The 23,372-nt window shown below is 44.2% G+C and overlaps 1 protein-coding gene across 1 annotated transcript; it reads right to left on the reverse strand.

Moving 5' to 3' along the window:
* Positions 1-62: 62 nt before the first annotated feature.
* LOC122376138 (perlucin-like) lies at positions 63-22,030 on the reverse strand. Its single transcript, XM_043355845.1, has 3 exons — positions 21,830-22,030; positions 15,414-15,512; positions 63-1,220 (listed from the first exon to the last, which is right to left on the reverse strand). The coding sequence occupies exons 1-3, from the start codon at positions 22,028-22,030 to the stop codon at positions 771-773; spliced, it is 750 nt and encodes a 249-aa protein (XP_043211780.1). The 3' UTR covers positions 63-770.
* Between the last annotated feature and the right edge of the window lie 1,342 nt (positions 22,031-23,372).

A 23,372-nucleotide genomic window follows, 5' to 3' on the forward strand; every position in this document is an offset into this window, starting at 1 on the left:
GAAAGCTGTCACCGTAGAGCTCCCGAAAATCAGCTGTAGGTATAGGTGTTCGAATGCTTGGCGATATTGTAGTACTTTATTTGCTATTGTGAACAGGCATAACCCAATCATACACTTCGTCACGTAAAAGTTAAAACATAACGAATCAAAAAGGTCTCATTTGCACAACTCTAGGAGGGCTAAGAAACGCCGATACGCACTTCGTAGAAGAATATCGATTGGTGAAGGATCACAGCGGGGCGTCGCCTATTCTAGAGGATTCGCCAGGCATGACACACGACAAAGTGTTCCATTTCCATTCATTGGTTTAAATAATTGAGGTGTGTGCTGCGTGATCTAATGTGTCAGATAGGTTCCTACTTCCTAGAAGAGTTTACAATCAGCTACATTGAAAACTTGTGAGGGACATAGCCAGTCGCATCGCATGGCTCCAGCCTCCAGGCAAGATAGTACTGCCAAACTTGAGCAATGAGCGCTCGTGCGCGCTATGCCGTTATCACAACATGTACATGCATAGGTACAAAACGATTGCGTTTTAGAAGAAAAAAAAACGGTCAAACCAATGCCGTATCGAACTATTAGCATTTATAAATTGCCATGAGTCCATGACACAGGTCCCAGAACGTATATAAGATGAAGAAAGGAAATGTCAGCAGTGAATTTATAACAAAGGATCATGTCTGGTGGCAATGTATGCCAAGAGTCCATGTGAAACAATGAAACAACAGGTGTAGGTACTCTTCAGGTACGACAGACAACTTGGGCCAGCCTTATGTTTGAGGTCTATGTTTATATTTGACGTTTGGCAGCTGGCACATGGGATAATTGACAACTCCCGTGCACACCCAGTCGTTCCATTCTGCGAACTGGAAGTTGGGCGGCTGGTTTCTGATCTCCACGCAGTGTTCGTTGCCGCCGTTGTTGTCGGGGTTGCCTGTGGCCCAGGTCTGCCCCTCTGTGGCCGTCACCGGACGGCCGTCGGCGCCCTGGAACACGCCCTCCTCCTGGCGGTCGGTGATGCCCAGCCAGACGCCCTCGAGGCCGGCCAGGCCGCCCACACACAGGTTCTGGTCGCGGGTGCGCGGCACGGCCAGGATGGCGCCCACGGCGGCGCAGTCCAGCTCCGCCTGGCCGTACTCGACCGGCACGTGCAGGCGCGCGTAGCACCGGCCCGCGCACGCGATAAAGCCCGACGGACAGTTGTACCGCCAGTACGGGTCCTGGAAAGGCAGCGATGTTCACTTAACCCTATTAGTGGCAGGCTCCTGGCTACCCCATATTAGTGGCAGGGGGGCTGTTTACGACCCCCCTTGATATCTCGAGATCTAACCGGCCGATTTTCAAAATTCAAACGGCATTCGATTTGGCTCAACAAGATCTACATTTCTAAAAAAAAATAAAAAATGTCAATAGGGGGTAGAGGGGGGTAAAAACGGGCAAATTGCAGATACATTTTAGACTGTTTATCACGGCCAGGTTTCTGAACCAATCTTAACGCAACTTTTGCCGATCGATAGAGAATGAACCAGGAATTCACATGGATCCTAAAAATATGCATTTTCAAAAATCATAGGCGGATACAGATCATTGAGATTGGGGGTACACAAAAAGTATAGTAAATAAGGTTTTTGTTGGTACAGGGACCCGCAGTTGCTACTGTACACATATATTACCAATTTAGAATTGCGCTATTATTTGGTAAGTGCTGGCCATTGGAGAAAGGAAATGTAGCGCAAAGTATGGAGGAATAACACATGTTTGCTCCTAGCACGTATGTTTTGTATAATTCCTCTTACCGCAACAGATATTCTTCCAAAACTACAATCGTGCTATTTTTCCGCGCCGATTGCCTCCCCAGAGCCCGTCCTTGGTATCGCCTATAGCTTCCATTCCCGCTACGTGAATGAAAGTCACGTGACTACTACAGGTTTGCGCTCAGTACTAACACACCTAGCCCGAGGGCCGGTCCGTAGCGGGGAGGGGTAGAACGCCTGAGCTCCAGCGCAGTGGAGGTGGTGGTGGCCCGTATCATAAAGAGGCAACCGTAAGCAGAACTACAATTGCCGCAGTATAAGATTATGATCAAGTTTTCTTTAAATGTATTGATTGACAAGAAAGTGCAATGTTTATCCGATATAATAAAACGGTGTGCAAAGCCTTGGAAGAACTATAAAACATATTCAGCAACGTATAAATTTCTGATACAGGCCATGACCTTTCACCTTGCCTCCGGGAAGGACCGCTCAGGAAGCCACATACCGAACGAATCGAGGCCTCGCAGCGCGGCGACAGAGGAGGTGGATAAACCATCGCCAGATCTTTCGGTTACTTATGTTTCCAGAAGAAGGAGGTGGAGGGGGGCTATTTTCAACCCACTCACCAATCCTTTCCTAATTAACTTATAGCTTACCGAAAAATGAAACACAATGGTGGCCGTCACGAGATGTAGCGAAGAGTGCCTCAGCCACACCGGTTTTGAGTAAACTTTAAGCACTCGAATTCAGGCCAGTGATCCTGAAGCATTATTTTATTTTTGTCGTGCATAAGCTGGGATGACGTGGTCCAAGTTAATTGTGAAGAAACGGTTTTAGTTTCAGAACGTTTATGAGGCTAGTCGCGCCAAATAGTATACGTTTGTTGTAAAATGTCACATAGAATGTTGACGTGCTATCCAGATGATGGAATTTATTTGACACAAGAAGTCAAAAAGTGGCATCGTTAGTCATCCTGCATACCTATAAATCGATTCGTCACCTTGGTTCGAGCTCAATAGTTCTTTTCGCGGATGATCGGTTTCGTTTTCTTTTATTTGGGGGGGGGGACAGTTTATGAGCCAGTAACCACCCTCCCCAGCCCCCCAAACAACAATTGTTGGCAAATACTGTGATGGCCTAAAAAAATGCCCTCAATTGTGTAACGTAGGGAAGAATGAGGTAAGTTGAGCCGCTTTTGTTTTTCGTAAGCTACAGGCTAACTTACTGATCATTTTTATGCGTTTACGAGTTGGACGGACAGAGTGGCCATTGCGCATGTAATGGTGGCCAGAAATGTTTCATACCGCTTATTTTTGTACTGAAAGGCTACGTCAAAAATCATCTTGCACGTTGCTCCTCTTACCCCATGGGCGGGGTAAGTTGAGACACGTCGTGGGGAAAGTTGAGCATGGATGGAAAAAGCGAACCTCTTCTTTTCCCGGGCGCGGCGAAGAGTGGGCTCTTTTATTTACTCCATGGCATACATACTTATGGCAAAGTTTTTTTCCTCCATCAAAAAGTGACTGTTTTAAGCGTTCCAATAACTCGTCAATTTTCTATCACGAAAGAAATCATTTTATCCTTCAGATAATCTGCAAATCACTTACAACTTGTGTAATCAACAAAGAAAAACAATTTCCTACCATTTTTATTCAGCAGATACAAGCGCAGCTCAGTTTGGTTTTCGACAGCGGAGACAACAATGGCTTATCCGGCTCATCTTCCCCCAGGTGAAAATGGCTCATCTTGCCCGACCCGTGGCCATTTTCGATTAATGACACCCGCTAAGGAAAATAACCATGCACCGCAGATAACAACCATCTCATTTTAAAGGCAAAACATGTCTTAGTTATCAGGGGCGATACCACATGTTACCGGGTGCTGAGCGTGAGAACGTTGCCGTCTCACGTGAAAGACTACAGCATCGTAAGCGAACGGCACATGGAAGCTCGAGTCAATCAGCGCCATAGGAGCTGAGAAACATGGGGTGGCTAAACTTGCCCCTTGGCTCATCTATACCTCACTTCCCCCTATTTGGGGCTCGCAACCTTGATTCGTTAGAGTTATTTGTCTGTTCATTATAAAAGCTGTCAAATTTGCCGTATCATTAAACTTTTATTGAGTTTGTATTTCACACTTATCTAAAATGAACAATTTTGTCACTGGCTTCTTTTATGAATGGAATTGGATGGTCGCATGAATGAACGAATGAATAGCTCCATTTGAGCATCAGCTGAAATCAATCCTAAAATTTAATCTACAAGTCTGCAACGAAAAGGTTTAAAAACCAGTGCAAGTTAGGTGCAGTTTCTAATCTATGCCGTTTTTGATTAAGTGTCTCATAGTTCAATTAATCTTGTGCCGCTTCTCTCACGATTCATTTTATGTGTTGCTTACATTGTTCAAGAAGTTATATTATTCGAGCTCGTTGGTCTTAAAAATTGCTATCGAAGTAAATTAAAGTGTTTCGGGCTTCGGCACTTAAAAAGCAATCGATATTTAACCCTCACCTATTTAGGCATTTCTTTTCAGCGTCTTACATGTAGCGGAGGGGCGTAGAAACCCTCAGCCATTCGGCCCTTGATAAAAAGAGCCAGAGCTTCGCTGAAAAATAAAAAGAGCGTGCTGCTCGTGACGAGAGAAATCCGATGATTTGAGGGTTCTGGTCATCGCTGACGAGAAAAAGCCAATTATTTTTATGTCCTGGTCAATGCTGAGATCCTAAGTCACTGGTTGACCTCCCAGATCAGGTTAACCCGCGCCCTGCTGGAGGGGGGGGGGTGTTTGAACACCCCCCCCTGTGGTTTTTCGCGAATATCTCAAAAACGGCGGCGCGGAGCGCCGCCGTTTTTGGTACACCTTATCATACATCAATTCTACACATGTTGTGAAAATTTCAGACCAAGGTCATTCAAGGTCAGGTCACCAGGTCACTTGAAGTGACCTCACCTCATAAAAAGTTTCAATGTCTGTCATAGCTACACCGAGTGACCGATCCCTTTGAAACTTTCAGCGATTGCTAAGAGCAATAGCATGTACAAAATGTATATCTCAGAATTTTGATATCGATGACCTAAGGTCAGGTCAATTTTGCGACCTCCCCATTATAAGTCAATGGGAGAAAATTGAAATGCGCCTCTTTTGGACGAAAGACACTATAAACACTCCCAAACACTGAATTACAAGTGGTGTAGACACACTGAACATGAAAATGGTGTCCGTGACCCCTGTTTATGCCCTGAGGTCATCTTAGGTCACGAATGGTATCTAACAGTTTTTCGCAAATAACTTCTGATAGAGGCATGCTAGAGCGATGAAAACGCCTTAGATGTGTTCAGCTCGACGATACGGATCGACTGATATGCAACATGACCCTTTCCGGTCAGGTCATGACCTTGACCTGAGGTCAAATTTTCAAGTTGACCTTTCAAGGTCAAGTTATAGTTCATTCGATGCGTCTTGACGAGAGGAACACGATGCCGGTAAAAGTAAGCTCGTACAAGGCTTGGGTCAAAAGTTGTTGCAGAAAAACTGTTTCCGAAAAAATCGGCTATTTTTGCAGTTTTTGCCCCCTGCAGCCAAAACCGTTGACGTTAGGTCAAATCTGAGAAAATTACTCAGAAAGGGCGTTAATAGGGCTATCGAATGCGCTTTTCCGCGGCGCTGTAGCTCTATTGGTTCCCGAGTTATGCGTTAGCTTCTTGGAAATTGTCGACATTCGACCTGGAAATCGGCGAAATTTTGCCTTCAATGACCTCTGGTGACCTGACCTTTGACCTGACCAAAAAATTGACCGAAGTGATTTCCTCATTATTTTTGACGCTCTTTCGAACGCCGCCTTCCGCGTATCGCTACGTGGCCCAGGAGCCGAGTTAGAAGGGGGGGTGTTCAAACACCCCCCCCCCCCAGCAGGGCGTGGAAATCCAGGACCCCCAGCCGGGCGCGGGTTAATAACCCAAAAGCACGGAACATTGGGTCCTGCTAGGATTTCTACAAGTGAAGTTTGCTGGGACTTGGCTTGCTTCTGACTCCGAATTTGCACTTGCATTGATCAAAGATGATGTATCAAAGCATTTGGGGTAGGACGGGTCACGCCAGATCACCCATTAGGCGTTCTGCCGGCTATATCGAATGTTAACCAGCACTTACAGCCTTGCAACATATTGCATAGGCACTATAACTGATACTTAAGTATGCCTAGTTTTCAAATGCTAAAATGGGTGCTAAATTTCAAACCAACACTTCCTAAAAACCACAGTAAAAAGGTGTAAATTTAAGGAAGTTAACCGAGATCATTTCAAGTAAATGACCTTAACCTGAGTTTCACGTGACCTTGGCACCCACAACAATTAATGAGACAAACATTAGATATTATATTTCACATGTTGTCACGTCCCTAATCACGTGAAAAGACTATGGAAACACACAGAAGATGTGCGCTGACTTTCAATTGCTATTCTGGCCTGACATGATCTTGAGAAAAATAATCACAGGTTAAAGGTAATTTGGTTCAGGGATTTAAAATTCTCAGACAAGATGCAAAAATGATAAGGGCTATTTAATTTTCCGGGAAGTTGTAAAATTGATTAACTCCAGGGCACCAAAGACTCGTCGCAATCCTTCGCTTTGCCGCGATTTATTGGTGTAAAACAGCGGGCGCGGTCTACTTACCTCTACTTATATGTGTGGTGAGGGCTAATATTCATTTTATCTGGGTTGATGAATGTGCAACAATTTCTATATGAACTGAGACCAGTCCATATGAGCACGTTTTTCTCACGGACAATGACAATATAAAAAACAATGCGAATAAAACCAAACGTTTCGGCAACAACGTGCCTTCGTCAGTGGAGAAAAATAAGTGTATAGGTTTAACATCGATGGGAACTAAATGCGGCACCGTCTCGGTCTTGCCAGCCGGGTTGCCGATAAAATACACAAATGTTTATAAGCTTCCATGATGTGCTTAAAAAACTGCTGAAAATATATCTTTAAAAAATAAAGATAACTAGGGGAGAGCGTGGTCAAATGTAACACGGGGCAATTGTAACAGTGTTAATAATTCATAAACTTACCAATAGAATGCGCTAATGTTAAGACCGAAAATGCGTTATTCTATACTGCCTTTCCCAACGGAGTTTGAAGCGAAAGTGCCGGGTATGTCGATGGCTGTGCACAGTAATGTGTTTTTGAGTGCATTTTATAAATTTTTATACCGTTATATTTGATTAGCTCATTCCCGCCATTGAAAAGATATCGACTTCAGACTTTGTGTAAGCGTTGGCAGGCTTGTTGTCCATAAATTGAAAGCATTAAATGCTGTACATGCAACATCTTTATGCGCCAGTTTCGTCTAAAATATGTCAAGGCGCGACGGGGACAATTGTAACATTTTTGCAGGGGTCAAATGTAACAGGTTATAGGTCAGTCGCCATTATGTCAAAGTCGTCAAATTTTCAAGGGAGATGAAACATTGCTCGTTATGCGCCAGGCGCGGCCATAGCGCGGGACGCGACGCCAGCGCCGCCTATCGGCAACGCCAGAGAACTAAGGTCGGTGAGAGCACGGATTTTGATGGGTGATAGCGCAGTGTGAAAAAAATAGGAAAGTTACATGAAAATGTCGCTATACTACGGTATAGTTCACCATCTGAGCGACATATTTATGTATTTTTATCCATGGCGGATAAAAATTGGACCCGGGATCTGGCCATGGAAGAAAAAAATGTTGGTTAGCGTAAGCACGGATTTTCGTGGAAATGAGCACAGTGTGAGAAAATAGGGAAGTTACATAAAAATGTCGCTATAGGGCAATTCCACGACAAATCACCTAATTTTTTTCCAATTGTTCACCATGACCTCTCCGATTTTGCTCAAATTTGGCATGTAAGTTGACCTATGGGCACTACTTCGTCCCAGTAAATTTTTAGTCTCTAGGTCACAGGGGTCATGAGATATGGGTCATGCAAATTTTTAGGTTTTCCGGAACATTGAAATATAAAGTATTTTTTATCTCTGCAACGGTTCACCGGATCAAAAAAAGTTAGATATGAAATAAGAAGCGCAAAGGCTGGTGCGTCTAGCAAAAATATGAACGAAACCCCAAGGTCATTTTTTGACCCTTTGACCTCGTGACCTTTTCTTGACCCCGTGACCTTTCAAATTTGTCCTATTTTAAAAATTATGATTTTTTCTATCAGAGATGTCTTATCCATGCTCTTAATAGTGGTATGTGATTTGGTTGGTATATCGGACCCGTTGACCTCAAACTGAGGTCAACAATGTTGTCATGACCTGACATGAAAATGACATATGCCGAGAACGTCGAGAATCATAGGCAATATGGGTGTCATATGAAAGCTTACTTCACGGAGAATACATTGGTGGTGTTTTTGAGTAGGTATGGGCCGGGTCAAGGTCACATTAGGTCAGTGACCTCCCTACCCATCGGGCTCCCATGGATCAGCAGTGGCTGCTGCCAGTGTTGCCTGCCCTCAGCACTGCTCAGCACTGCCTGCCAGTGCCAGTGCTGCCAGTGCTGCCACTGGCAGCAGCCAGTGCTGAGCCATGGGAGCCCGATGGGTATAGGGAGTGGTGGAACATCAATCTGCCCCCGAGTGTACCTACTACCTACCCTTCACCGTGCGGGCACTTGTGAACCGTTCTCTTTCATTTTCGTCTTCGTTCCTGCTATTTGCGTTGCCGAAACGAAGAAGAAATGCATTTTATCGGTAAGGTGGTCCTCACAGCATTACCAATACCATCGCATGCGCTTTTGCCATGCGAGGTGGCAAAAAAATCCACTCACATTGAACACCGAAATCCTCGGCATGATGACATATATTTGCAAAATTGTATTTGTTCTTGTACTGGGACGCTGCTCGGACAGAGAAGTAGTGTATTTTTTAGTCTTGGGCATTCATTTCAAATGTGGGGAATAACCACTGCCTGAAATGCCGCTTCAGCTCCCGCGTCAGCTCCCGCAACGCAAATAGCAGAAACGAAGACAAAAATGAAAGAACGCTTCACAAGTGCCCGCATGGTGAAGGGTACCAGGACGTTTCACCGCTTTGTATATACTGCTCGACTCCAATACCATAGCAGCCTTCAAACTGTCCCGAGTCTTCTGAGACTCGTTCTTCACAGCGCGTGTGTCACTGGGGTTTGTTTGAAAGAACTTCCTCGAACAAGGTGTATGAATGTGTGTGTTTTTGCGAGTGTGTTTATATGGGTATGTGTGCATTTTATCTCTGCTTTTTGAATAAAAAAGACGTTTTATGACGTTTTGTTTCCTTTTTTATTGTGTGCTGATCACTGGGCTTACCAAACAAATTAAATACGCCACCTTCAAAGAACACAATGCTGTGTTAGGTCACTGACCTAATGTGACCTTGACCCGGCCCATACCTACTCAAAAACACCACCAATGTATTCTCCGTGAAGTAAGCTTTCATATGACACCCATATTGCCTATGATTCTCGACGTTCTTGGCAGATGTCATTTTCATGTCAGGTCATGACCACATTGTTGACCTCAGTTTGAGGTCAACGGGTCCGATATACCAACCAAATCACATACCACTATTAAGAGCATGGATAAGACATCTCTGATAGAAAAAATCATAATTTTTAAAATAGGACAAATTTGAAAGGTCACGGGGTCAAGAAAAGGTCACGAGGTCAAAGGGTCAAAAAATGACCTTGGGGTTTCGTTCACATTTTTGCTAGACGCACCAGCCTTTGTGCTTTTTATTTCATATATAACTTTTTTTGATCCGGTGAACCGTTGCAGAGATAAAAAATACTTTATATTTCAATGTTCCGGAAAACCTAAAAATTTGCATGACCCATATCTCATGACCCCTGTGACCTAGAGATTAAAAATTTACTGGCACGAAGTAGTGCCCATAGGTCAACTTGCATGCCAAATTCGAGCAAAATCGGAGAGGTCATGGTGAACATGCCTAGGTGATCTGTCATGGAATTGCCCTATACTACGTTGTAGTTCGCTATCTGAGCAACATATCTATGTATTTGTTATCCATGACGGATAAAAATTGGACCTGGGATCTGGCCATGGAAGAGAAAAATGTTGGTCAGCGTAAGCACGGATTTTCGTGGAAATGAGCACAGTATGAAAAAATAGGGTAGTTACATAAAAATGTCGCTATACTACGCTGTAGATTACCATCTGAGCAACATATTTATGCATTTTTTATCCATAGCGGATAAAAATTGGACCTGGGATCTGGCCATGGAAGAAAAAAATATTGGTCAGTGTATGCACGGATTTTCGTGGAAACTAGCACAGTATGAAAAAATAGGCAGCTTACATAAAAATGTCGCTATACTACGCTGTAGCTCACTAACTGAGCAACACATCTCTGCACTTTTTATCCATAGGAGAGAAAAATTCGACCCGGGATCGGGACATGGAAGAAAAAAATATTTGCACCACCAAATGAAATTAAGATACATCACTCCCGTTATATTTGTATTGAGTCTTTCATGAAACAATTTCGCTATACTACGGCAAACAGCATGACGTCTCGCATATATTGAGACATATTTTGACAATGCAATGTAGGTATAATACAATTTGGAATGTTCATAAACATTTTATCTTCTCCTGCCAAATCCCGGTGCCAATTCTCCCCGAATATTGGTAAAAAATACGTCAGGGTAAACGCATATTACTGAATTTAATTGCATCATATCGCATTTTTCAGTTTATCGTTAAGTCTCCACACAGGGACGTTTTCATCTGAAGTTTGGCCGCCGGAGCCACCGCGAGGCCTAGTTGCACGAGTAGCCGATAGTCGGCGCCACCGTCGCACTCGGCCGCAGCCAGTATACTGCCAAAAATGGAGCTATTATGATATCGCTCGTTGGTAACTAAGTGTGGCGTGCTTCATAAATGATCGCCGCATAGAGAAACAACCGTTTAATGAAGAAAATGACTTATATTTTACTCATAATAACAATCTGAACCCCAATGTCCGCTTCTATATGGAGTTTGGCGCATAACGTAGAATTAAGAGAGCTGTAAGTTTTGTCGCAATCGGCAGCTTTTTACGCGATTTATTTGCGAAAAACCGAGGGAGAGGAGGTCCATCCAACCCCTGTATAAGTGCGAGGTTTTAAGCCTTTTTTCCTGAGAAGAACCGTCTCCACCAAGTCTGGGAAGATGAACAAGTGTTCAATACTTTTGTGAAATCAAAGTTTTGGGAAAAATTGTGTTGCTGTAGCCTGTAAATTAGCATGTTACAATTGTCCCCGGGTGGTGTTACTTTTGACCCCGTATCTGGGGTGAATTGTAACAGATGAATTGACTTTTTCGGACAACAATTTTGACCCAAAAAATAAGTTATTTCGGAAATATTTTAACAGCATTTTAAAGACAAAACCTCATAGTTTCTGAAAATAAAAGAAAGAGTTTTATAACTGCAAACGTGTTTGCACCAGATGATAAAATGCAAAAAATGTTACAATTAACCCCGTTCTCCCCTACTTCATCGATGTTATCGAAAGAAAACATGTATGCCTAATTACTCATTTCTTGCCACTGACGGAGGCACTTTTTTTGTGCGAAACGTCTGGTTTTATTCGTATTGTTATATTGTTATTGTATTGTCATTCCCTGTGAGAAAAAAGGATAACTCTTCAGTTAGTAACCATAACAGCGAAACGGCTTATTGTAACACAATTCACTGTGTATACGAAACCTATAAGTCCCTAAAATAATTCTATTTACAACTTTTAAAAAGATACAGCTTATACAGCTTGGGCATACAATTTTTTTCTGCATTAAGATAATATTAATTTATCTCCACAGAATATGGTAAATTAGTGCTGCTGAAGTTCGCTTTCGAAGCGTCTCCTCCAGACATTCCACAGCTCTCGTGCCATTTTCGATCACGGAACATGGCTGGGCGCAGGACACGTCAGGTCGTCTGCGAGCTTGGACGGACCACGTGACCACCTCCTCCACTCCCCCTCACTCCCGTCCCCTTCCCCAGCAGGGCGTCCGATCTAACCGCGCCCCAGGCAGTCGGCTCGGTCCGACCCTCCCCATGGTCGAGCCACGGCCCGGTGCCGCCTGAGTTTGTGTCGGGTGCAAAACTGGAGCAGTAACTAGCGCCGGAACTAGTAGTCAGCACGACCATCGTCAGATGGCAGGAGTGAATGGAATAAGCGGTTCCAGGTTTCAGAAGGAATGGGGCAGGAAAAAGCGCTGAAAACAATGTTTTGCTGATATAGCCATAAAAAGTTCACTGAATTAGGAGAGCAGCACATCAGTTTAAAGCCCTTCAGATGGTGGTTTTAATAAGCACACAATCATTTCCCAATTCGCCTCCAACGGTGTCACAGGCAAAGAATACGCTGAAATACTAGTGTGTACAGAAGCAACTGCGGGTCCCTGTACTGTTTCTAAAAAGGGTGGCAATGGTCTTGTTATGTTACAATTTTCTTATGAGAGAACGACTAAAATTGTATTGGTCATGCATAGGCGGTGTCAGGGCACCTATGTTGGGAGGTAAAAAAATAACCCCCCTTTTTGGACGCCTGGATCCGCCTATTATAGCAAAAACGTGTCAAAAGAGGATGCACAATAACTTTGTATATGTTATCACATGATACCTTTCATTCACTGTTCGTAAAACTGGTGCAGCATCGTGATCTTCGCCCAAATGACTCGCTTCACGAATAGGACCCCCAATTCCCAGTGCTCTGGAGCCGCCCCTGGTAAAGTTATGAACTTGAAATTTTCAGGGAATGTGCCCAATTTAGTTTTAGGAAAAGTCAGAAAATTTCAACATCGTAGCTTCAGCGGTTTCGGAGATATTCCCGAAAAACCTGAGGAGTGGATAAAAACAACCCCCCCCCCCCCCCTGCCACTAATAGGGTTAAAATACAGCTCAGAACGTCATGCCATGCCATGACATGCCAATCATGTCAGAATGATTATCCTCGTACAAAACGGTTCATTCACATTTGTGATGGGATAGCACACCAGATATGACTTTTTAACAAATTCATCTGGGAACCGATTGAATTTCTTCCCATTTCTGAACGTAGTCAGTCTCGAGAGTGTCGCGCGTCGGTGCGGTGGATTCATCAAGCCCGACTGAGGTAGAGCTGCTAAATTTGAGGGTGACCGAACCATTTGACCTGGGGGATGGATGAGGATGTCAATTGGTTCGGTCACTCAGTTTTAGCACCCCCAACCTGGGGGATGTTTAGGTAAGGATGTCCAACGGTTCGGTCACTCAAATTTAACAGCCCTTCCGCAGTCGGGCTTGGTGGATTCACCACACCAATGCGCGGTACTTTCAACCCGCGCCCCGCTGGGGGGCAGAATCTGCCCCCCCTCCCGTTTTTCGCCAGTAACTTCTAAACGCGTTACGCCAGCGACGTCAAACTTTCAGTACCTTATCATACATCAATTTGACACGTTCCCTGAAAATTTGAGCGAAATCCGTCGGAAAATTTTTGAGAAATTGACGTATTAGTGACGTCATGTTCGCAATTTTCGCCTCAAAAACGGCAAAATTTCCAACGCCGCTAACATCTTCATTTTTAAAGGAATCAAGACGTAACAAAAAAGGTTATACGTGATTCTACTTTGTCTATCAAATCGCTATCTCGGTTTTTTGAAAATTTTGGATTTGGGCCCAAATTTTTTTTTTTCAAAAAACTGACTTTTTTGGGAAAATGATTATAAAATCCTAAATTTTGAGTGTATCGAAAAAAACCGGAATATATGTCAGAGAACTGGTCTATGAGCACCTACATACCAATTTTTAGAAGAATTGGTTCAGAAATGTGGGAGTTATTCAAAATTTTATGACGTCATAACACACAAAAAATTTAAAATGATTTTTTTTTTGGAAGTTCTAGACTTCGTACGGAAACAAAAATAGCACCATTCGATTCGCCGTGAAAAACTGCATCAGATAGACACCTTTTTAGGCCTTAACAACCAACTTCAAAATTTGACCTCACTTGACCTGACCTTGACCTGACCTCGACCTGAAATTCATCCAGAGGTGGTCCATATCACTTATTGAGTGTGCCTATTGCATTCTATGAGTAAAATCACCCATAAAACATGTGTCGCACATTCCCTTTTCTATATTTTGTTTTTGGTGACCTGACCTGACCTGACCTGACCTGACCTTGACCTTGACCTTTGAATGACATTGTATGCAACGAATATTGTCTTGGTAGTCTAAGAACACGTTTTGGGCAATCAGTCTCAGTCCATTCTTCGGCAACTACGGTGCAAGGCCGATACTGTAGAAACTTGCATTTTGTACCCTTGACCTGACCTTGACCTGACCTCTTACCTACTTAAGCAAAAAAATGGGCTCTTAAGATCCGCCTTGTTGAGAGCTTTCGATTGCCGTTTTCCCCGTCTTTCTACGACCATCGGTTCGGAAGTTAGACAGGGGGGCCCCAGCAGGGCGCGTATGGCTGAATAGCCCAGCGGGGCGCGGGTTAACCCGCGCACCGACGGGGGGGGCGGATATCCGCCTCCCCTGAGGTTTTTCGCGAATAGCGGGAAAACCGCGGCGCGTAGCGCCGCGAAATTTGGTATGACTATTCCCTCATCAATTTTACACATGGTGTGCAAGTTTGAACCTCCTACCTTTCAAGGTCAGGTCACCAGGTCACTTTGAATGACCCAACCTCAAGTCACTTTTTTGCAACTTTGTCACCGTGCCAGAGCTACAGTAGATGTCGGAGGCCTTTGAAAGTCGCAGGATGTTATTAGGTCATTAGTAGCTACAATTTGTTTATCTCGGAATTTTGATATCGGTGACCTAAGGTCAGGTCAATTTCGCGACCTCCCCATTATAAGTCAATGGGGGAAAAATCAACTCCCTGTTTTTACCACTAAAACGGGTCGGAATGACCCCATATACCATACATGACTTCATATACGATCAACCTTCACTACCTTGAGGTCTGTTTTGCTGTTGGGCAGCTGTGAGGTCATGTGACGTCATCAAAGGTCACCAAAGGTTTTTGGCCAATAACTCCGTACAGGAACAAGATACAGACGCGTGGATGGTCTCATTGTGTTCAGCTCGTCAAGACGCATCGAATGATATACATGATGACCTCGAGGTCACGTGACCTGAGGTCAACCTTTGACCTTGACCTTTCGAGGTCAACATATATATCATTCGATGCGGATTGACGAGAGGATCACGATGCTGCCCTTAGTTTGTTCCTATCTTGACTAATTCGAAAGTTATTCGAGAAAAACTCTCTCCATATCCAGCGCCGCCATTTTGACTTTTTCGACCCCTGTGACGTCATCTTTGACCTGACCTGAAAATGACCTTAGTAAAAATTGTAGATCTTGACCGTGCGTATCCGATGCCGTTTACCGCTTGTCGCTATCTTGCTTCGTTCTCGAGATCTCAGGGGGGGCGGTCATCCGCCCCCCCCCCCCCCCCGTCGGTGCGAAGTTGGCGCAGACCCCCGTCGGTGCGCGGGTTAAGACTGGGGGTACATAACTTATACATACCTTCACCTACCTACTTGACTCAAATACTACGCATGATATTATTTCTTTTTCGGCCGTTATCGAACGTTTATTGGCCTCTGATAATCACTAATTAATATTCTGCCCACTATGGCTGCTCACCTCGCCTCCGCACAGGAAGTTGATGCACTTGGACCTTCCCACACAATGTGAATCCTTGGAGCAAAGGCAGCCAATGTCCCGACGGTTACCATAGCAGTGCTGCAATGTCACAACGTTGTTGTTATAGGATAGAACTAGAAGTGTCAATGCGCATAACACACATATGTGTTTAACCATACAGTATACACCCTACATACATACATACATACATATAGGTATATTTATGGTATACACACACACTATACAGGTATATTTGGAGAGATCCAGGGCAAGTTTTATTTTTGCCGGATTTATCGAGCCGGGTCGGAATTCTTGTCGATACTATGGCACTTTGGCACACGTTTCTGTGCAAAATTTCGTTCAGATACGATGATTTTTCCCGTCCCGTAAAGCGGTTAAAGTTTCCACTATGCGTACCAGCCTTAACCTTCCAGGCGATGGGGGAGGCATTTTTTTGCCCCCCCCCCTTAGTTTTTTCGATATATCTCGAGAACCACTGCGCCGATCGTCACCAAACTTTCAGTACCCTCCCGTGAACAGCTATTGCACATTGTGACCAAAAAATTTTTCCAAAGGCTATGATAGGCTGGACGCTAATGACGTCAGAGTGACGTCATTTCTGCCATTTTCGACCAAAAAAAAAAAGGTTTCGTGAGAAGAGCTGTCAGGCCTATAGCCTTAGAGATACAGAAAAATGTTTCAGACATAAGAGGTGTAGAATTCAGAGGACTACAAAATTGCAGTCTCGGATTTTTGAAATTTTCGGATTTTGACCCCAAAAATATAAAAATAGATTTTTGAATATAATAGCCGCAAAATCCTTTTTTTAATTTCGAAAAAGCCGGAACATATGTGATAGTCCCCACCACCTTCTATCTACATACCAAATTTGAGATCGATACATCTGTTTTTGGCCTAGTTATAGCGAAAAAACTGTTCAAAATTGACGTAAAATTTTCAAACTCAATTTTTAGCAATTCTAGACCTCGTAACGCAAAACAAAGACCACTATTAAACTCCCCGTGACGAGCTGCATCGAATCAATACCCATTTTATGCAAAAATATCAACTTTGAAATTTAACCTTTTTTGACCTGACCTTGACCTGACCTCCACCAGAAAGTGGCCTAAACCGTACCTGATGGTCTTATAACCAGCACCATTGAGTTAGAAATGAAAAACTGGCCATAAAACATGCATCGCACAACCTTAGTAACGTTGGGTTCATGTGGTGACCTTTGGTGACCTTTGGTGACCTGACCTGTGACCTGACCTGGTATGACAAGTGACCTCTAATAGCAACATATGTACAGCCCACCGCTAAAGTAATGTAGGGTTTTACCAATCTCAGCGGTTGGCTTTGACTGGCGATTGTTTAATGCGGAGTGATCGAAAAGAAGATGTCAATAGCTAAAGTTGCAGCTGCAAGGGTGACGATACATATAAGCTACATTCAAAGTTTCACTGTAGTCTGGCTAATCGTTCCTAAGCTTCAGAAGCAGAACATACCCATAACTGAAACCCCACATTACTTCTGCTGTGGACTGTACTAGACAACTGACGCCCTATCGCTGATTTTCGACAAAATGCGTTTTACTCGGTGTTATAGCGCTTTCCCTAGAAGCCCCGTGAACGGTGAAACATTTTATCTTTGACCTGACCTGTGACGTCATCGGTGACCCCGAGGTCAATGAAATTGGGTTTCCTTCAACAAATTTGACAGGGCTATCGAACGCCGTTTGAATTATCCGGATCCGTCTAGTAATTTCGGAGATACGGGAAGGGGGCAAAAAAATGCCCCCCCCCCCACCGCGCGGAAGGTGGCCGGGAGGCCCACCGCTTGCCGGGTTAATTACAGGGCCAATATTTGTCTTTCAACAGCGTCCAGTCGCGCCAGCGATTAGAGAAGAGGCGGGAGAATTGGGACCTATTTCTCAGGCCGTACTTATTGAGGTAGTCATTGAAAAGTGTTGTAGCCAATCTGTTTTGTGCAGCACCAGTAAAAGGCAGGCCATTTCTCCGCATCATGCCATCATAAAAAAACGAGCCTGTCTAGTGGTGTGGATTGTGGTTATACGTGGACAGAAACAAAAACACTCATTTTTGGGAGAATATATAGGGACACACGCAGGATAAAAACGACGACACGAGGCTGAATTGGGACACATAAAAATTGGGTATTTGGTCGACATTATCTCTAATTATTTGTCGTACGTCTAGGTAATTATTTGACATATTGGAACTTATCTTCACAATATCTGTTTCGTTAAACTCGCACATGATTTGGGAAGGGGGCTCTATCTACACAGCCCCTTCCGTATTTCGGCAATATCTTCCTAAGACCGTTTAACCCGCGCCCCGTGGGGGGGGCCGAAACGGCCCCCCCTGTCCTTCTCGGTCGATATCTCCTAAACGGCTGGAGATATCGCCACCAAACTTTAAGGACCCCTTCGGGCATCGATTTTACACATTGTGACCAAAAAATTTTCCAGAGGCTATGATAGGTTGGCCACAAATGACGTCAGAATGACGTCATGTTCTGTCATTTTCGACCGAAAAAAGACCTTCGCGAGAAGACCTGTCAGGCCTACAGCTTTGAAGATACAGAAAAATGATCAAGACACAAAAGGTGTAGAATTGACAGGGCTACAAAACTGCTATCTCGGATTTTTGAAATTTTTGAGTTTTGACCCCAAAAAATCAAAAATGCATTTTTTTTTTGGATATATAAGCCGAAAAATCCAAAAAATTCTTTGATTTTCGATAAAACCGGAATATATGTGATAGTACCTACCGTCTTCTATCTACATACCAAATTTCGGATCGATACCTCGTTTTTTGGCCAAGTTATAGCGAAAAAACTGTTCAAAAATGATGATGTCAAATTTACAAACTCAATTTTTGGCAATTCTAGACCTCGTAAAGCAAAACAAAGACCACCATTGGACTCCCCGTGACGAGCTGCATCGAATCGATACCCATTTTATGCAAAAATATCAACTTTGAAATTTGACCTAATTTGACCTGACCTTGACCTGACCTTCACCAAAACGTGACCTAGGCTGGCCCCAAAGGCTACCTAACCCACATAATCGCATTTGTCATGTAAAATAGACCATAAAACATGTATCACACGACACTTTCATAATGTGACCCCCGGTGACCTGACCTCGCTGTGACCTGACCTGGTATCAGTGACCTCGGATAGCAAAGTATGTGTTTGACGAACAATGTACCATCGATGGTTTTCAATAAATTACCAATTTACTCGATTTCACAACACATTTCTTGAAATGCCTGTGAACGGTGAAAATCTGACCTTTGACCTGACCTGTGACGTCATCGGTTTGACCTAGGTCAATGAAATTTGGTCACAAGGTAGTTCCCGGGTGGGGCTATCGAACGCCGTTTGAATTTTGAAAATCGGCCGGTAACTTTCCGAGATCTTAGGGGGGGGGGCGAAACGGCCCCCCCCCCTACGGGTGGTAGGGTCCGCCGGTAGCCCTACGGGGCGCGGGTTAACCCGTGCCCCACTGGGGTCTGCGTATAACACGCCCTACTGGGTGGGGGGGGGGGCTCTTCATAGCCCCCCTCCTAACTCCGAAACTACTGGGCCGATCGTCAAAATTCAAACGGCGTCTGATAGCCCCGGACAAGCTGTCGAGCGAAACCTAATTTCATTGACCTCGAGGTCACCGATGACGTCACAGGTCAGGTCAAAGTAAAAAATATTAGCATTTTGGCTTGTTCACATTTTGGGCTCTGGCCGTCGTCTTACAAGTCAGCTAAGGCTCATTTTTGGTTTACACACTCGTGAACAGATGGTCTAGATACCCTGAGGGTACCAAACTTGTACTTTGATTTTCAGGTCAGGGTCAGGTCATCACAGGTCACGGAAATATTATAGCGTGCGTCGGTCACGTGACACATGTTTTATGGTCCTTTTAGGCCATGGATTTTGAATTTGATGTCGTCTGTGTCATTCGAGGTCATTTCGAGTCGAATTTAGCTTAGGTCAGGTCACTTTTAGGTACAAAAAGATCAAATTTTGAAGTTTAAAATTTTCAACAGAAAAGGTGTCTGTTGGATGCAGTTTGAGCTCAGGAACACGATGGTGCTATTTATATTGGTGTACGATGTCAAATACGTACTGAAAAATTGATTTGAAAATTAATAATTGTGAATTTTTGCAATAATGCGTATAACTTAGCCATTTTTGAAGATATTTAGCTAACCCTTTCTAGAGTTAGTCACAAGCATGCGTTCTGTCACATATATTCCGGTTTTTCGAAACGTCAAAAACTTTGTGAAAAAAATAAGAATATAAATTTTGAATTTAATTTTTAAAAAAATCAAAATTTTCAAAATTTTGAAAATCCGAGATAGCAGTTTGATGGCGCAGTCAATTATGAGTCCTTTCATGCAAAGAAATTGGATCTAGCCTAAAAACTGAGCTCTTGAGAGCGATTGCCGTGGTTCAATGTTTTGCGTCAAAATCGGCCGAACATGACGTCACTCTGACGTCATTTCCGGCCGACCTATAGTAGTTAAGAAGTTAAAATTTTGACACATGGTGTCAAATTGATGCAACCAAAGGTACTGAAAGTTTGGCGTCGATACGTCAAGTGGTTTGGAAGTTATTGCAGAAAAACGGGAGGGGTGCTATGAATAGCCCCCCCCCGTGGGGCGCAGGTTAACATATCGCCACGAAACTTTCAGTACATTCAGTGGTATGAATTTGACACTTTGTGTCCAAATTTCAAGTTTCTAGCTACCATAGGTCGGCCGAAAATGACTTCAGAGTGACGCCATGTCGGCCGATTTTTACAAAACATTTATCTACGGCAATCGCTTTCAAGAGCTCAGTTTGTAAGCTAGATCTAATTTATTTGCATGAGTGGACTAGAAATAAACGTGGCTATCAAATTGCTATCTCGAATATTCCGAATTTTGAAAATTAAAAAAATATATAATAGACCACTACATATATAGTGGTCTGCAAGATATCATGGCTCGCTCTGCGTCGCGTTGGCCATAAAATGATTAAGGATTTTTTTGGACTGACTGGTGTTCCTCCCATGTTGATCGGACGTCTAGAAGCTTAGATATTCGCGAAAAAAAAAAACTTGTTGAACTTGCCAAAATACCTGCCAGCTTGCCATATCACCTGTTACTTGCTAATATACTGAAAACTTGCTAATGTACTGAAAACTTGCTAATTTGCTTGGTATTAACATGCCTAAATAGGTACCACGAAAAATTCGCGAAAAAGCTTGCTGAACTTGCCAAAATACCTGCCAGCTAGCTGTAACACCTGTTACATGTTACTTGCTAATGTACTGAAAACTTGCTAATTTACTTGATATTTACATGCCTAAATACCACGAATGACGAAAAACTGGTTACTTTCTGACGTTACGACTTATAAAGAAGCAATGACTTTACGTCGCCTTTTAACAGTGGTATTTCAAATCGTTTATTTCGGGCTATTAATAATGCTCTCATTAATTGTGCTACCTGCCCACTCCACCTACACAATTCTCCCGCCTCTCCCCTAAATTGTTGGATCGAATCGGAAATTTCGGAAATTTTGGATAGGCTTTCAACATTAGAAACGTTTTTTTTTTCCTGGGTCACCCGGTACCTACATATATGTCATGACCAGGGATGACCAATTCCCAATTATTTGGAGATGCGCAAAATTGATGTCCGGAAAGGTAGTGAAGACGGCAAGTCAAAAAATTTGTGGACGCTTTTGATTATCTGCATAAAAAAAACACAGAGTGAGCCTTTGGGCCCATCCCAACGAGTCGCGGGAGCTATTAGGGCCGAGTTGATCACCGTTGGGTTCACTGGGGTGGCTGACGTCATCCTGTTAGGACGAAAACTTATCGATGGGACAGGCCACTCGCCTGCTAAAATGGTCACCGCGTATAACATACATCGGTCATCAGGTACGGGTCATTCCATCACATTTCCACGGTCATCACATGACCTAAGCCAGAGAGTCAGTCCAGTTTAGACCCAGACCAAAGTGACAAAGTCATGCGATCAAAAATGTGAACAGTTTTATCCTGACCGCCGACGATAGAGAGGGCGGGCGATTATTTACCTGTTGCTGGTGTTGGTTGTCGGACTTCGTCCCCTCTTGAGGTGAGATGTTGTTTCACATCGTTTCGGCCAGAGTACTTTTCCGGCCGTCGTCAGGTGTTTTTTGGCTTTTACAAGAACCTGGATGTTGTGGAGTCCTTCTAATTCTTCAGGTCTTTCTAAGGGCAAAGAACACCTGACGCCGGCCGGAGAAGTAACTGGTTGAAACGTTGTGAAACTATAATTTCACCTCAAGATGGGAACGAAAGTCCGACAACAAACATTAGTAATACTAACACCTCGTCTTAAGCATTTCGGATCATTTACCTGGTACCGTCGTGGAGTCGTGGTGTCACTGTAGAGACGGACGTGGTAGGACGGGTAGTACCGCTGTCGCAGGAGGTGTGTTCTGCCAGCGGACGGCACGCCCAACACCCCACGGGCGGCCGAGACGACAGAGGCCAGCGGCAGCAGCGCGCAAAGAGCGGCGACCGTGCCCAGACCCGCCCGGCCGACACGGGGCGTCATGGCGGAGTGCGACGTCCCGCCGCGCCGCGGCTCCCGTCGCCAGGCAGTGACGCTGGCCCGGGCAGTGGCACACCGACATTCCCATGCTGCCGCGGCTGGTTGTTACTGTACATACTTATCAGGTACTTACATACATACCTGTAGGCTGGCGAATCGTCCGCGGTGGTCACTGCATTGTGCTCTCTAGCTATGGTAGGTATGCTTACATATCCCGCGCCGGGCCGGGAGGGGGGTGGTTGGACACCCCTTGCGTTTGTTCGACATTTCATTATGTTTGTCAGTCTTCTGCTAAAAGAGGTGCAGTTAACCCGCGCCCCGTAGGGCTATCGGTTGACCCTATTCCACCCGTAAGGGGGGGGGGGCGTTTCGGTCCCCCCTAGGATCTCGGAAAGTTACCGGCCGATTTTCAAAATTCAAACGGCATTGGATAGCCCTTACACGGAACTACCTTGTGACCAAATTATATTGACCTCGCTTCAACCGATGACGTCACAGGTCAGGCCAAATGTCGAACTTTCACCGAACTTTCACCGTTACAAGACATTTCAAGAAATGTCTTGTAAAATCGAGTAAAAGGCATGTTATTGAAAATCATCGATGGGGGAATGGTCCGTATAACACATATTTTGCTATCTGAGGTCATTGACACCAGGTCAGGTCACAGAGGTCAGGTCACTGAAGGTCACAATACGAAAGTGTCGTGTGATGCATGTTTTATGGTCCATTTTACATGGCAAATGATTTATGTGGGTCAGGCAACCTTTGGGGCCAGTTTAGGTTATGTTCTGGTGAAGGTCAGGTCAATGTCTGGTCAAGTTAGGTCCAATTTCAAAGTTGATATTTTGCAAAAAAAAAAAAAAGATGGGTATTGATTCGATGCAGCTCGTCACGAGGAGTCTAATGGTGGTCTTTGTTTTGCGCTACGAGGTCTAGAATTGCTATTCAGCGTATGCAATTTCATCAGCCGTTTCGAATATGGTGACCTCAGGTGACCTCGGTGACCTCAAAAGGTCAACTTTACGTTTTGGCCTATTGCAGCCATTCTATAACTCAGGAACTACTGGACCGATCGTGACGAAAACACCACCAGTCGATTCAGCGTATGCAATTTCATCAGCCGTTTCGAATAAGGTGACCTCAGGTGACCTCGGTGACCTTGGGAGGTCACATGACCGTTGTGGCCCCTATTGCAGCCATTCTATAACTCAGGAACTACTGAGCCGATCGCGACGAAAACACCACTAGTGGAATCAGCGTATGCGATTTCACCAGCCGTTTTGAATATGGTGACCTCAGGTGACCTCAGTGACCTTGGGAGGTCACATGACCGTTGTGGCCTAGG

The sequence above is a fragment of the Amphibalanus amphitrite genome, unplaced genomic scaffold, assembly GCF_019059575.1.
Source record: "Amphibalanus amphitrite isolate SeventyFive unplaced genomic scaffold, NRLGWU_Aamphi_draft 002028F_arrow, whole genome shotgun sequence".
NCBI classification, from domain to species: domain Eukaryota; kingdom Metazoa; phylum Arthropoda; class Thecostraca; order Balanomorpha; family Balanidae; genus Amphibalanus; species Amphibalanus amphitrite.

Bases quoted from the DNA above. Each gene is read 5' to 3' on its own strand.
- LOC122376138 (XM_043355845.1), bottom strand. From the start codon at position 22,030: ATGACGCCCCGTGTCGGCCGGGCGGGTCTGGGCACGGTCGCCGCTCTT. The intron at 15,513-21,829 runs GTAAATGATCCG...GTGACATTGCAG, and splicing joins CGACTCCACGACGGTACCAG to CACTGCTATGGTAACCGTCG. The intron at 1,221-15,413 runs GTGAGCAGCCAT...CTGCCTTTCCAG, and splicing joins ACTTCCTGTGCGGAGGCGAG to GACCCGTACTGGCGGTACAA.